Below are 16,809 nucleotides of genomic sequence, written 5' to 3'. Positions count from 1 at the left end.
CTACAAGGGCTTTGTTCTTTTCAAGCAACTTACATTCCTTTTAACCAATAGAAAAAGGCAGTTTAAAAACATGACATCCCACAATTTAAAGGTGACCAGTCATTACCTAAAGCACCATTTTACTCTGCCTATATAAATATTCACAGAGAGACCAACATATACACATGTGTGCATGCATGCATACATGTACATGCACACACACAATTTCTCTGTTCAATAATGCCAAAGACACAATTCTTGCAATAATTATACCTATGCATAATTTTACTAGGTACTTTTTCTCCTAATTTATGGTTGAAACCAGTTTATCTTCCCATATATCAAGACTAAAAACAGTGATGGTGGACCTTACTGCTCATTTCTCACATGCTATGAGAATAAACTTAAAATGTTATTATAGTTCTTATCTTCCTTGTTTAGCTTCAGAACGCTGGACATGTTTTATAACTGCTTCCATCCCTCCTTTTGTTATCTTTAGGCTATGTTCTGTTAAAATCCCTGTATATCAGAGAGTCCTACCTAACAATGCATTTAAAAATATTTTGATTAATGAATTTATTTTCAAGCAGAGAGAAAGAGAGAGAAGAGAGACAGGCAGAAAGAATGGGCACACCAGGCTGTCCAACCCCTGCAAGTGAACTCAAGGTGCAGGTGCCACCATGTGCGCTGGGCTTTGCATGGCTACTAGGGAATCCAACCCAGCTCGTAAGGCTTTGTGGTCAAGCACCTTAACTGCTGAGCCATCTCACCAGGCCTGTTAGCTTTTATTTATTTATTTATTTATTTATTTATTTATTTATTTATCTATCTTTCTTATGATAATAATCTATACTAACCTAGTAAATATTTGACATCTTAAAATTATATTTTCAAGAATTGGTTCACTACACTCATGCACTTATTTCCTTTACAGAGAGTGTATATCTGAAGAGCATTACACTTTATTCTTTGCTCATGAAGTCCAAGATGATTCATTATTGTTTCAGTGCTCATAACCCCTTTGCCTGACACTTTGCTCTTTTGTAGATATACAACTTGGCATAGTTCCTTGAGATACTTCCTCTATTCTGGGGAGCAGATGTCATGAGCTACTCAGGTGGTTTTGGTAACAAAATAACTGGTACAAATGTAAGAAGTACAAAGTTGTATTACTATTGAAGAAAATATAGATCAGTTTCATGATCTGAATGGGGAATATGTAAGCTATAACTTCTCTGTGGCCAAGTAAACAAGTTGTAATACACAGTTCTCTACCTTCTCTGTTCTTTGCATTATTCAAAGTTCTAAGGAATTCATGGTTGAATTTTTTTTTAAATTATTTATTTATTTATTTGAGAGCGACAGACACAGAGAGAAAGACAGATAGAGGGAGAGAGAGAGAATAGGCGCGCCAGGGCTTCCTAGCCTTTGCAAACGAACTCCAGACGCGTGCGCCCCCTTGTGCATCTGGCTAACGTGGGACCTGGGGAACCGAGCCTCGAACCGGGGTCCTTAGGCCTCACAGGCAAGCGCTTAACCGCTCAGCCATCTCTCCAGCCCTCATGGTTGAATTTTGCAGTACATTTTTGGTATTATGTATGGTTAACTTGACACTCTTCTAGCAAACCATTTCGTTGTCATCATTGAATCCCATCTTTAGTCTCAGGGACATTTGGTTTTAAATTGTTCATTGCCTTGGGCTTTAACAGTTAAATATGGACCATTTATTACTCATGGTTTGGTTAGTAGTATATAGACATGTGAGCAGCTGGCACTCTTTTTTGCTCTCTGTCCAATTATCTCATGATATTAAATGTTGCCTGCCATTTTCTTCATACCTTCATACCTTTGATTCTTGCAGCAATGATCTTCATCCAGGATAAGTTATTTTTGTGTTACAGAAAATTGACAATACCCAGATACATTTTTTGTCATCATAATATGAAGAGTGCTTTCATCTGAATTGAAGAGCTCACAGATGTGGTTAGGCAACCTGTAATAGGCAGTAACACCCCCAGTCCCAATCTGAATCAAAATGTCAACAGTGGCCAGACTGATGAAACTTGGTGTCTATAAACTGACTTCATGTTTTTAAATTAAGTTTCATATTTGATGCTCAATTTAATACATTTCCTTGATCCAGACTAGGTACTCAGTGGTTAAAAAAAAAAAAAGTGGTTATAGCTCATGATATCTAGCTTATGCTTGGCTAAAGGTAGATAGCAGACATTGCCTTCATCAAAAAATGTTCTCCTGGCTGTAGAGCTGGCTCAATGTTTAAGGTGCTTGCCTGAGAAACCTAAGGACTCAGGTTCACTTCTCCAAGTCCCATATAAACCAGATGGACAAGGTGGCACATGCATCTGGAGTTTGTTTGCAGTGGCTAGAGGTCCTGACACACCCATTCTCTCTCTCTCCTTCACCCTCTCTCTGTCATTCATAAATAAATAAGTAAATACCATAAACATCATTCTCCTTATTGATATTATAGTGTTTTCTGGCCAGTTGGGTATTATTACAGTTGCTTAGAATAGGGAAAGCGTAAAAGTGCAGCATTTTTCTAGATCAGGTATAAAACTGCATTGAGATGGGTAAGTATGATGCTCTTCATGTCCACTCTGCTCAAAGGGATCTTTGTTGTTTTGAAAGTTGCATCTTCAAACTTATTGCACAAAATCTACATGGATGGTTTTGTGCTAACATTGTTTTTCTCCTTTGATTTTTCCTTAAGACATTTCACACTTTCAAGAACAAAATGATTTAAAAGGATTACTTGATAATCTCCATCAAAATATCCAAGCCAAAAAAAGGAAGAATGTAGAAATCATGTGGTTGGCAGCTACGGTAAGCAGTCAGTCTCTCTCAGGTCAAATCTTATTTCTGACATTCCATGGTCAGCCAACATTTTCATGTATTTACTATGCAGGGTCTACATTTAAGGTAAGCGGGTATCCTTTTGCATCATGCAGGGGATGTCATTGTCACCCTTATCGTTAGACTTGAGGACAAGGAGAAAAACACAAGGGTCAAGAAAGAATCTTTTTGGTTATACCTACTAACCCCTGGGCTTGTTTGTTACTCTGAATTCAAAATGAAGTACCTGTGATTTTCTTGATATTGCAAAGCATAGGCAATTGTCTCCTGTCTACATGAGCTAGGCTTTTGGTCACAGCTCTAGAAACAAGTGGGTATCAGATTTGTCTGTATTCCAGCTTCAGAAAGGCTTCTGGACATATTGTTCAGTTAATGAGCTTGTAAATGTTGTTAATTTAGATACTGGCAAAGGCCTTATTCTTGATGGATTGCTGTGGGGTAATGAGCTGTGTTTTGTATGGTTCTCTCCCACTTAATGTCACCCTGTAGATGAGAGATCGCCTGCTTTCCTATCCCAGACTTCCAAAGACTTAGGGAAAAATATCTTGCCTGTATGTGTTAAACTCTCCCCTGGAAACTCTGAGACACAACTCACAGGGGATTTATGAATTTTGTTCAAACTTAAAAGCCAAACATCCTTTCTTTAGGAAGGCATCCATTCATCAGAAAAGGCGCTGTAGACCCCTGACGAATGCCAGGTTTGTGATTTCTGCGGCATCGCTCAGAGTTTAGAGTTTGAGATTATCTGTGCTCTCTCAAAGGTTTCAAGACAGAGCCTTTCCTCAGTTGCCAGTGCTTTGACTCTAACACAATATTATTTGCCTCTGGAAAAGGAGAATGGAATTTACCATGAGATGATACAAAATAGTTTAGCAATGTTAAAACTGCTTTGTTTCCTTACATACCTTGCTGAACTGCCAGGGAAAAACAGTGATGGGAACAATATGAAACATTGCTTTCAGCCAGGTCATTTGTACTGGTCCCATTTCACACCATGCCACATTATGGAAGACCGTAATAGCTTTCCCCCTCTGTGTGTATTCTTTGTATCTTCAAAAACCACTGTGCTGGTTAATTCTCGCAAAATTTCACAGTGGTTAGGTCATATGTTATTCTTGTATATCTGACTGATAACATGACAGCATTAAGGTGGTTTGATCATTTCCATGACATCCAACAGCTTGGAAATGAATGGATGTGGCATTATACACATAGTATGAACTTAACAAAATAGATGAATGCTTAGATATGCAAACACAAATATATATTTTCTCTTTGTTTATTCAGTGTTTTCATTTGAATATCTAAAAATTTCCTCATAAATCCATTATGTTTGTAAAGTACTTTAATGAAATATATATACAATCAAATAAGGTTTCTATACCACTTCTGATGGAATGGATGGTTTGTAGCATTTCTTTAGGCTCAAACATCATTTTCAATATCATATTTGCAAATGAAGTGAACTTAATACTCTTAAAGAAAAACCATAGGATTCCTTTTGTCATTTCCACTAAAACCTTCATTTCTGCCTCCCTTTTTCCTTTCTTTAAATCTATTTAATGAAATAATGCTTCTCTTAATGCATTACATTCTAATTAAACACAAAGCTGTGTGGTTTCTTAGTTAATTTAAATAATAAAATGAGAAATTTAAGAAATCAAACGCTAACCAAATATGCTAAATCATGCCTGTATAATTCTGGATTTGTAGAAATGGAGAAATCAAGACCATGCACGTAGTGTTTTTGATGGAAGTGTGCCACCACCATTGATTTTACATTTTAAACACTAGGAGAGGCAGATGGGATAATAATAATACATTTAAGGAATATTAATTCCCTTTAAAAGTATGTATCAATATAGTATATATAGCCATTAGGTCTATGCTATTGCTATGACAATAATTAGCTTTTAAAAAGATGAAATACTATATATTTGAAAGGATTAGAATTTTCTAAGTGAAGAAATATTATGTGGTCAAATAATATGCTCATATTTCTGTAGATGCTTTTTTATTAGAACTAGAAGGTAGCGAATATATGACTTAATAGGTATATATTAATCCTAATTGAAGTATTGAATCACAATTTAGATAGGGTACAGAAATGCTTGGTAAAAACTTACTATTTTCTCCTAAAGTGTGCACTTTTAAGACCTGCTTAATGCCTGATGTGTGTATATATATATATAGTAGTAAGCCTTGTTGATCTCCTTGTTGATTATGTTGATCTCATTTTGCTTTGTGAGTAGCTTGTGTATGTTCATGTTTGGATGCATGTGGCCCAACATGCATGTGTATGGAGATTAAGGGAGGTCATCAGGTACCCTTCTGTATTAATCTTCCTCTTAATACCACATGAGGAAGTCTTTCATTAAACATGGAACTGCCATTTTCCAGTCATGTCAACTGAGCATTAAGTCCCACTAAATTTCCTGTCTCCACTCCCCTCATCCCTGATATAATAGGCACACATGACATGGCCATACCCAGATTTTACAGAGGTATTGGGGGTCAAACTCAGGTCTTCATGCTTATGTAGCAATAACTCTTCCCCAGTAAGACATCTCCCCAACCCTATGTGGATATTAAGTACACACCAATTATTATTGATAATGCTGTAGTTAATTATTAGTATTTCATATCAAAGCCCCTATAACCATAATGGCTGTTTAGAGACTTTTCTCCAACTTAAATTATAATAATAAGAAGAAAGAATTATAAAGGAGCACAAAAAGAGCACAAAAAGATAAGATTTCATCCTTGAACTTAAATAGTCTTATATTTACAGCCCAGTTCTGATCTGTTGTCTACAAGTTATTTTGCTTATTTCAGCATCAGTTTCCTTGTTTTTAAAATGAGAATAATTACAAATTCTTTTAGCGTTTATATGGAGCTCCTTGATAGAGCAGATGTGTATGCAATTTCATAATTTTAATGAGTTCCTCTTAGATATACAATAAATGGTGGTCAGTGTAAATGTTCTTGGTATTGCAGAAAACTTTTCTTATATTATGTGGACTAAACACATAATTAATTACAGAAAAAGTTTCTTGAGTATAAAACAAGACAATGTTAGCTAGTTAAGGCTTAACTCAAGTGTCTAATCCAAGGGCTATGAGGGTTTCTCCATTTTCAATGCAGTTGTTGCTCCTGAACTGTGATCACCATCTATGCAAGTCAGGCGTATTGCATACCATTACTGGTGTGCTGGGTCTATCACTCTGACACAGTGGTAACATCATGCATAAAGTCCACAATAAGTTAAGTCCAACCACTGGACTTTGGGAATTAAAGGTGATGTGTTTACAACTGATGGAGTAGAAGAATTGCCTGAATTTCATAAACGAATCTGAGCCCTAAGTCACAGGGCTTTGCAGAAACTAGAGTGTCTCCAGGCGGCTGATGCAAGGGCAGTAATACGGGAACTATTCCTGTTTCCCTTTCCGTGTTACAGATTTGTCGCAAACTCAACGGCATTCGTTTCACGTGCTGTAAAAGTGCCAAAGACAGGACCTCGATGTCAGTGACACTGGAACAGTGCTCCATCTTGAGGGATGAGCATCATCTTCACAAAGATTTCTTCATCCGAGCTCTGGACTGTATGAGAAGGTATCTCACATGCCGTAAGGTGTTTTTTAATGTTGAGGTCATTTTGTTATGTTCTAAATCATATGTCTTACTAGATGGCTAATCATTTCATCGTTTCATTGTATTTTCATATCTTTAATTTTAAGTATTCCCTCTACTAATTTTAGGCAATTAAAAAAAAACCTGGCCATACATGCATTCGGTGGTATTCAGGGAGAACATATCTCATTAGCTCTTTAGTTTGACTTAAAGGGCTCTGAACAATTCATATGTCACACTTCAAGAGCACATTTTCTTGATATATGTTAATGAATATGTGCCAAATACAACTAAGTCAATATCCACATAAACCCGTGAACATTGCAATTGAGAGATCATCTTTGTATGGCTATCAGGGTCTCTGAGTCAATCACATTCTCCCTAAAATAATGTTCACTTTACCATTGGAGCAGCACAGCCACTGATACTTTATAGGACAGATATAGTTACTCTGCCGACATGACACATAAAATACAGTGCCCCAAGTCATGTCTTGATTCAATTCCACGGTAATTAAATCTGAACTCTGAGCCATAATGAGCAGGGGAAAGTGCTTTATTCACAATGTCTATCAGCAAGGACACATGTTAATTTCAAAGTTTAGCCAATTGTCTCTGAATTACAAGGGGTAGCTCAAAAGCATATGGCAGGCAGTGAGGTCCAGGCTCCTGGGTTCCCATAAGGGCTGCTTCTTGCCTCAGATGCCATTAGCTACACATTCCCTTCCCTACTGCATTCTTCAGTAGAGGTGCCAGTGATTACCTGCACCATTGCCAAGCCTGTCTTTTTCCTCTAATTAGAGGTTTCTGATGTTCTCTATTTCACACCCTTTCATATCTCCTGACATTTTCATTGTTCAGTAGGGTTCTCTCATCATCTTTTTTTTTTTTTTTTTTTTTGGATAACCATTTTGAGGATGTTTTAAAGGCCTGACATGAACATCTCAGCCATATGAAATATGTTTTTTGCTATAAAAATCTTTAAAAAATATCTCTCAGCACTAATGGGGACATTTCTGAATGTGAATACACAGAGAAGGAATACAGTAGTGGCTATGGCTACCACCACAGGGCTTGGGTAGGAGAGCAGGCACTTAGGATATGAGCCAGGGACAACACAAGGCTGAAAGGATTTAACTCACAGATTATCTATCTGGAAAGTGAAATTGTCACTTGTGATTTCAGCTGGCAAAGAGAGTAGACTCCTACATTAGAATGATAATCTTTGAAACAGGTGAGGAAGGACATGTGTGTCATATACATGTTAAACTATGACAAAACATAGTGTAGAGTACATGAGATCAACACAATTGTTATATATAAAACATATTTTTCTCATGGCATAGCATTTATGAAACTTTATTTTTGAGAAGTATACAGAAAAATTAAATCACTAGAAATTTGACGTAGATATAATGATGTCTTTAGTATCCACATCTCTGCTACTCTGGTATTTTCCTTCTTCAATTAAATTTTACAACTGGTACATGTATGTTTAGTTTAGTATATGTAATGGTTATGTAAGAAGGTTTAGATTTATCTGTATGGGACCGTGTGTGTGTGTGTTAAAAAAAATAAGGACATTTTTTTCTAAAAAAAATAAAAAGAGCCTCATTCATTCATTGTCCTCTTTGGGTATTCAATAGTGTAAAAGAAGTTAACAGGTTCACAAATCTGGCAACATAGCATGGGAATTGAGAGTGTGGAATTTGTAATCAGTGTACCTGGTTTGAATTGAGGCTATATATCACTCATCAGCCACAAGCAAGTTAATTTCTCATCACTTCATAGTGTCCTAGGCAATTCTTCTGACTTCCTGGTACCTGAATTTCCTTATTTATTAAATAGTCGTGATGAATTGTGATCATTTCTTAGGCTGATATGATTAAAAGAATTGATAAATTTAAAGTGATTAGAACAATGATTACACAATAAACTAATATTTATGCCAGATAATTTGAAAATGGGCATCAAAGTTAATATTACCATTTTGACATTCCAAGTACCATAACAGCTAGCTAAGTATAACCATTGTAATCTCATGTTTATGACCATGTTGTGACTTAGGGTTAATTCCAGTACCATTTATTAAAACAAGGTGTATTCTGTTTAAGAAAATTCATCTTTAAATGTGCACATGTTTACATACACTATTACAACTATGGAAACATTACATTTATTAGTATATACTGGATAATGTTCTTGTAATTTTTTATGTTAAGATATATCATTGTAGGGTCTTACAAATAATCTTGGAATTTGAACTCAAAAAGTCACCTTAGAAGTTTCTCCTTATATATAAGGTACCTGAGGTCCAGAATGTTTTCATAGTCTGGACACTTATAGAAAACATATGAAACTATACTACACACAGCTCTACTAGATATTGCTTAATACTATTTTATTTTACTTGTATCAAATATTCAGGAACTGCAGTACTATCTGAAATTATCTGGTTATATACTTGATTGCTTAGATGTTAGTTTAAATTGAAATCTTATGAAGCAAAACATGTATATTCAGAAGTTCAGTCACACAGAGCTATGCCCCACCCTAAAACCCTGAAGAGTCAAATATAGTGATGGAATATAAACCTTTTCATTCCAACCCCATCTGCCATGTTAACCAGTAGCTCACACACTGAGCACAGTGTCTGGTCCAGAGTAATTTAATTATCATGGTTGTGTAAATTAAGGAATGCCCATAAATGAATTCACTCTGCAACCGTTTGCTTTTCAGAACCATAATCAACTTTCCTCCATTTAAAAATTCTATTTTTAAGCATGTTACAAAAGTGTGTGTGTGTGTGTGTGTGTGTGTGTGTGTGTGTGTGTGTGTGTGTGTTTTCTCTTAAGCCTTGTCTTCTTGGGCCATCCTGGTGCCACTATGACTTGATAGATGGTCATTGATGGGTAAGAATCCAGGCTCAAACAGAACATTCCATTGAGGCTACCAACTGCTGGTGATGTGCCTGTAGCTGAGGTGGGAGGTCTTACAAACTCAGAAGTATTTTTTCTATCAGGTCCTGTTAAGTGATCCAAGGACTGATGAATACTGAGGCCCCCATGGGTATCTCCCTTTTACAACCTTTGTTGAAGCTCTGGCTACTCTAGGGTTCTGGCCGAGGGGGAGCTTCTATACCAGGGTAACTTCAAGTTGGGCTCTCAGTCAGTGTTTGCTACCAAGAACACAAATGCTTCTGACATGAGCAGGTTACTACCACAGTCCACTACCAAGCCAGTCAGATGCCGTCAGGCAGTGAAACTCAGGGTTACTCCATCAGCACCACCTTGATGGAACTGTACTCAAATGGCCCCGCAGGGACCAGGGCTCTCAATAACCCCAAAGCGAGCACCTTTCTTACCCACACACAACACACACAACACACACACACACACACACGACAATTTCTGATGAATAACTTCTCAAGGTGTTACAAGAATTTATTTGATTACCACAATCCTGAAACGGTGATATTTTGACAAATTTTTCAAGTGTTTGGTTGTGGTAAACAAATAACTTAGCTAAACTCTTCACTCCATGGTCTCAGAAGTCCTACTTTATGGTGTTGACATTCAAATTAATGGCAGAAATGCCTGGAGGGTTTTAACTACTTATGTGTAGACTGATAAGGATTGGCCAGGTCTGAGTTACATGTAGGGATCTCTATTCCCTAAGAATTTAACAAATGTTCTAGAATACAACCCTATATTAAAAACAAGATAAGTGAATAACTTTTACATATATATTTTTAACTAACTGCAACTTGAATGTTTACTTACCCAGTTGCAACTGATTCTATTTTTGAATTGTTCCAACCCAACTGGAGGCTGAACTTTGTTGATATTACCATATTGTTGCTGTTTTCATTCACTTTTATTTTTCTATTATATTGTGTTAATATCCCAGTTTCAAATTATGTATGAATGAGCAAGAAATAGCAATTGAGAAAAATAACAAGTATATCACCTACTGGCATGTTCAAGACCCCTTTCCCAGAATAAACTCTACACTGGTCAGATTTAACTTCTCTCCAGCCACAACTGTATCCCCAGGATTGGGATCAATGTCTCATGCAATAGATTCTCTATAGGTACAGGATGAAGAAATAAATAATTGAGTAAATGATGTATGTTTCTAACATTTCTGGTCCAATCTATTTTCAGATTTCTGCATATATTATTTTTCAATTAAATATAAGAAATTATCATTCAATTTGGATAAGCCAACTGTTCCAGAAGAAGAAAGTTAAGAAAAATTTGATTAAAATTCAAAAATAAACCATCCATAAACACACAATGTAATCTGAATTCACAAGTGGTATAGAATTAAAGAATTTCTTACTCTAAAGCTGAGGAAATAGCTTAGTGGATAGAACGCTTGCCTTGCAATCATGTGAGGGAACTGAGTGTAGATTTTCAGAATCAAATCCAAAACCAGCTGCTATAGCACTAACATCTGTAATCTCAGTGCACCTACAACAAAAAAGTGGCTGTGGAGAATTGTTCCAAAGCTCATGGGCCAGCTAGCCTGTTCAATGCAGCCATGGGCATCAAGAAACCAAAGGTGGGAGTGGCAGTGCACACCTTTAATCCCAGCACTTGGGAGGCAGAGGTAGGAGGATCACAGAGAGTTCAAGGCCACCTTGAGACTACATAGTGAATTACAGGTCAGCCTGAGCTAGAGAGAGACCCTACCTTGGAAAACCAAAAAGAAAAGAAAAAGAAAAAGATAAAGAAAAACCCTACCTCAAAACAAGAGGAAAGTGAGGAGGACCAATATCAGAAGTTGTCCTCTGAGCTCTACACAGGCAACATGAGTGCTCTCCCACATTCAAGCATGAACCTGCACTTGTGGGCATGCATGCGTGCCACCACCATGTCTTCTCAAAGTCCTTCTATTCCTTTGTGTCCAATATAGACGGTCCCCAATGATTTTTAAAAATATTTTTATTTTTATTTATTTATTGAAAGGGGGGGGGGAGAGAGAGAGAGAGAATGGGTACACCAGGGCCTCCAGCCACTGCAAACGAACTCCAGATGCATGTGCTACCATGTTCATCTGGCTCACATGGGTCCTGGGGAATTGAACCTGGACCCTTTGGCTTTGCAGGCAAGCACCTTAAGCACAAAGCCATCCCTACAGCCTGATTTTTACTGATTTTTGACTTTACAATGACATGACGTTTCTGTTTATTCAAGAGAAACTATACTTTGAATTTTGAACTCTGGTCTCTTTCCAAGCTGGTGAGATGTGGTGTGCCATTCTCATGTGAGTCTGTCAGAAGCAGTGACCTGTGGCTTCTAGTCAACAAGGTAGCTGTGATGCTCAGCAAGTTAGGTGCACTTAGTGCATGGTCAGCATTTTCACCTCATAGTAGCTTTACTAGAATTTACCTCCACGTTAGATAGAGGAGCACCTCCCAACATGCTGTGTTTGAGAAAAATGGTGTAATTCAAATCTTCCTCTTTATAGCAGAAGATTAGCAAGGTGACTTGTTAGGTCCAACTTTGTCAGGATCTCTTAGTGGTGGTCATATTGTACAGTGAGAGCAATGATTATCAACCCCCATGTTTGCTACCAATAGAGGGTTACAGACTGTCTCATATAAACCAGTTTCTATTGAAATCAGGAATAAATGTTAATGGCTTTATAAGACTAGAAATCTTATACATGTATCCTTTCTTGAGTTTTGACATATCTGTGTCTAGTCAATTTTACAAAATGGTGGATTAAATGAGTGGCAAGGTGTTGTTAGGTCTGTGGTTTAGGACTTTTTTTTCAAGAGTAGAACACAATGTCAGACCTCAGTATTCAATTGGAATCTCCATCAAGTGCTACAAGCCATCAGGACTCCAGGCATTTTGCAAAAACTCCAGCTTTTATTTGATTACTTGACAATAAGTACCAAATCTTCTAAATATAATTAATTTGACTGTATTTAAACATGTGTCATACTTAACCAAAAATAATTGTGTTGAAAATTTTAAGTGCTACTACAAAATAAATAAAAAGAAAAATGCCACGGGAAGGTTATTTCCCTTAATAAGAACCCTGCTATTATATGTGTCTATAATGTAACCATATGAAAAAAATTCCTAGTTATCTGTCCTTTCTCTAATGCTACAATAATCTTTCAAAAATGTCATTCTCACATGCATCTGGAATTTGTTTGCAATAGCAAGAGGCCCTGGAGAGCCTGTTTTCTCTCTACTTGCAAATAAATTTTTAAAAAAATGTATATATTTTTTGGTTTTAGAGGTAGGGTCTCACTCTAGTTCAGGCTGACCTGGAATTGATTAGGTAGTCTCAGGTGGCCTTGAACTCACGGTGATCTTCCTTCCTCTGCCTCCCGAGTGCTGGGACTAAAGGCATGCACCACCACACCCGGCCAAATAAAAATTTTTTAAATAAAGATTGTTGGCTGGAGAGATGGCTTAGCAGTTAAGCGCTTGCCTCTGAAGCCTAAGGACCCTAGTTCAAGGCTCAATGCCCCAGGACCCATGTTAGCCAGATGCACAAGGGGGCACATGTGTCTAGACTTTGTTTGCAGTGGCTGGAGGCCCTGGAACACCCATTCTCTCTCTCTCTCTGCCTCTTTCTCTCTCTGTTACTCTCAAGTAAATAAATAAAAATATTTTTAAAAAATGTCATTCTATGATAGCTCATAAAATTAAGATACTTGATTTGCCATGAGTTAGGATACCTATGGGTACATTTCAGTAGAGAAAAATCAATGTAAAACCTTAAGGACAGAGGGCTCTAATTGCTTTATAAGTAAATGTTTACTTCCATAAAGGAGAGATTATAGGTTCATTAGTCTTACTGAATTTTATACTCATGTTGAATTCCCTGTTCTCAGCATTGTAGCTAAAAGCTATATCAGAGGAATACATCTTCTAAAGTGTCTTGCCTTAGGAGTCATTGAACCCTTAACTCTTTGATGACATCAACATTGTATTTATAATGACTGAATCCCTGTGGGATTCTCGTTTGAAGTAGAGTAGGTAACTTGTAACTGTAAAGTTTCTTCACTCTTGCCTCTTCTCTCCAGCTTTGCTTTGGGCCACTGCAAAAGTGTCTTGATTGAGATGCTTGGAGTAGGTGGAGGCTACTCATTGTATAGTGACTAAGAGTCCATGTAAGGCGGTGAAATTCTAAGCTCATTATTTCCTTCCAGGAACATCCCCAGTTATCTAGTTCCCTTTTGCCTCCTGACCTCCCAATAGTACTGCAGATGGGCACCAAAACTTTAATACCTGGGCCTGTGAGTGCATTATGAATACTCATTATAGCACTCTGCCCCTGAACTCTAAGATCCACTCCCATTTCATCATGCAGAGCACATTGAGTCCATCTCCAGGAGACCCAAAGAGTCAGGAATTCCAGCGTGACTCAAAACTTCAAGCTCAGTCTTCTCTGAGATTCAAGAATAGCTTAGTTGTGAACTCCCATAAAAAATAAAGAAAACATACATACTTCCAAGATGCAATGGAGAAAGTTAACTAAATATTCTCATTCTTAAAGGAAAGGCTACAAAAGTTATTAGGGGAGGGATCATATGAAAGCAAGATTACAGCCTAACTAGGCAAACATTACATCTTGCTGCTTCGTTGTTGTGGTATCCAGGACATATGACATCATCCTGTGAGCCCAAAGGGGCTTGGGCAGCCTGTCCTTATGGCATTGCCAGCTGTAGTCACTGACTTCTTTTTCAGGTTGGCTCTGACCACTTCTGGAAGCTTCCATCAGCACATAGTTCATGTTGCAGGCATCTCTACCATACTGAGATCTACATTGTATCTTTGCCTTCACTCAACTGCTTCCCATGTCATCCACATGTGAGCCACCATCAGGGCCATTTGACCCTGCCACATATTGCCTGTCCTCCCAGGCTTTGCTTTGAAATCTCAGTACAAGCCTCTATGATTCAATGACTGTTGCATTACGAATGCTTGTGAAGCCAGGCTGCATGTGGGCACTGGTACCTGTGTTAATTGTACCAGGCCTGCCATCTTATTAACTCTCAGGGCAAGAACAAAATGTAGACAAGTCCTTTGCCACAGTGTAGCACAGGTGACCTCTGGTCTCATTCTGAGCACTCACTGTTTGCATCAGAAACCTGATGAAGATGAGAGCATTTTGCACCTGAATTCTATCCAAATTCTGCCTCTTAGCCCTGCCAGAAGTTTCTGTTAATTTGTTCTTAAGACTATAGGTTTCCTTTGCCTCCAAACATTTTCTTTTTTGTATCTTATTATTTGAGAAAGAGAGGGAGAGAGAGAGAGGCAGAGAGAGGGAGAAAGAGAATGGGCACACCAGGGCCTCCAGCCACTACAATGACCTCCTGACGCATGCGCCACCTTGTGCATCTGGCTTATGTGGGTCCTGGGGAATCGCACCAAGGTCCTTTGATGGCTAAGCCATCTCTCCAGCCCTCTCCAAACATTTTCAAATTCTTCCCACATACAATTTCAATGTCAACTGAACCACATTGTTAGGTTTTGTCACAGCAATGCCTCTACTTCTTGGTATAAATTTTCTGTTATCTTTCATCACTGTGACAGAATACCTGAGATAATCAACTTAACAAAGGAAAAGGTCTGGTTGGCTCATTGTCATGGAGGCTTCAGTCCAATATCAGGGGGCCTCTTGCTTTGTGCATCATATCTGGCAGGAGGGGGTGGCACATAAGCCTGTTCATTTCATGGCTGCTGGGAAAAAGAAAGACAGGAAGCTACCAGGTGCTCAATGGCCCCTTCAGGAGCATGACCCCAGTGACCTTCCTTGAACTAGATCCTGCACACCCTTACAGATAAAGTTTTTATTTGATTCATATATATATATATATATATATACATATATATATATATATATATTTGTACATATATATATTATATGTGATACATTTGGCTTTGGGGGGGCACTCAATATCTACATATATCACTTGTTAAATAAGATAGGATAATTTGATACAGGTAATCTCAGGTAGTAGGCAAGGTGTCCTTACTATACAGTGAGAATGACACTGAATGTTCTATATGGAAAAACACTTGTTAATCCCCAAACAGACAAATTGAACTGGGTGAGGCATATACATAGCAACATTGATTCTTAGAATGGTTCAGAGGAGAAAAGCATATATGGTGACATAGGGTAGAGATGTCAGGGTAGTGGTATTTTAAGTTTGGGACTAGAAAATGTTAAACTAGAACTATTTAGATAATTAAGACTAAAATGATACATTCATTTATCAAATTTTTATCCTAATGTCACTTTGTCTTGTCACTTTGAGTAACTTGATTTCTCCCATTTACTTCTTCTTGAGATACATCTTAAAATATAACTTCTATGCTTTGTCCTTTAATGTGCCTATAATATTCCCTCACACAAACAGAACACAGTTTGTTCCCATATTGGATTTTAGATCCTTTTCCTGCTATTATGTTGCAATGTATGGTAATATAAGAGACATCTTTCTTTGAATGTGTGAGCTTTTCTTCATAATATTCATAGCTCATTAATAGAATGGGTTGAAAGTGTTTACATCTTCAATTTTTCTAGATTTTGCCAGGTTACTTTCTAAGATAGTTATACTAATTCATAGTGTATAAACCACACAGGTATATTCTGATTCCTCAATACATCATGACACTTTTACAAAAACGGGGTAAAAGGTGATATTTTGATTTAATTTCTAATTTTTCTACCATACATACAAAGGTAACAATCTGTTAAAATATTGGATGGCTGTCTACATACATACATTTTGTATGTGGGGATTTTGCATACAGTCACAGGTGAAGACATGATTCCAACATTTATAATCCTTTAGTGTACTGTGTTTATGTCAACTAATACAAGAGGGTCTCAGAAGTGGCAGGTTTTTTAAATCTTTTCTTTTTTTTTCATTTGTGTCACTTTTTAAAAAACGAAAGCACAGTGGAATAGGACAATAGTCTCCCTGGGCCTCAGGTGGAGAAATGCAGGATGTTTTGACAGGAGCTGGTGTCAGGACAGGAGGATTTTATCAGCGTGGTAGAAGTCATGGGGGTGTGGGGAGGCAGAGCTCCTCTTCAGACAAGGGAAGGAAACTTCCTGCAGAGACACAAACAAAACCTTGTGGATTAAGATAATAAATGCTTCTGCCCTTGAAAAATATGGAGCGGAAAGCAGTCATAGAAAGGGTTTGTTCTCATTAAAGAAGCCGTAGACGCAGGCAGCCTAGGACGGGAGGATCTGGGCTACAGAGAAGTTTTGCTCATACTTAGAAAGTCTGCTTGTGCCCTAAAAGACTGAGACAAAAGAATTAAGGAAGTGATTCCCA

The 16,809-nt window shown here is 37.6% G+C and overlaps 1 protein-coding gene across 1 annotated transcript in view; it reads left to right on the top strand.

The window, feature by feature from the left end:
* The window catches only part of Inpp4b (inositol polyphosphate-4-phosphatase type II B), a 507,192-nt gene that overhangs the window by 450,347 nt on the left and 40,036 nt on the right, over positions 1–16,809 (top strand). The window contains exons 23-24 of the mRNA XM_004655836.3: positions 2,711–2,823; positions 6,311–6,465. Of these exons, the coding sequence (XP_004655893.2) occupies positions 2,711–2,823; positions 6,311–6,465 (268 nt within the window). The remainder of the gene's footprint in view (positions 1–2,710; positions 2,824–6,310; positions 6,466–16,809) is intronic.

Source organism: Jaculus jaculus, chromosome 12 (genome assembly GCF_020740685.1).
Source record: "Jaculus jaculus isolate mJacJac1 chromosome 12, mJacJac1.mat.Y.cur, whole genome shotgun sequence".
NCBI classification, from domain to species: domain Eukaryota; kingdom Metazoa; phylum Chordata; class Mammalia; order Rodentia; family Dipodidae; genus Jaculus; species Jaculus jaculus.
The sequence above is the reverse complement of the archived record's forward strand: the minus strand, read 5'-3'. Positions and strand labels throughout refer to the sequence as shown.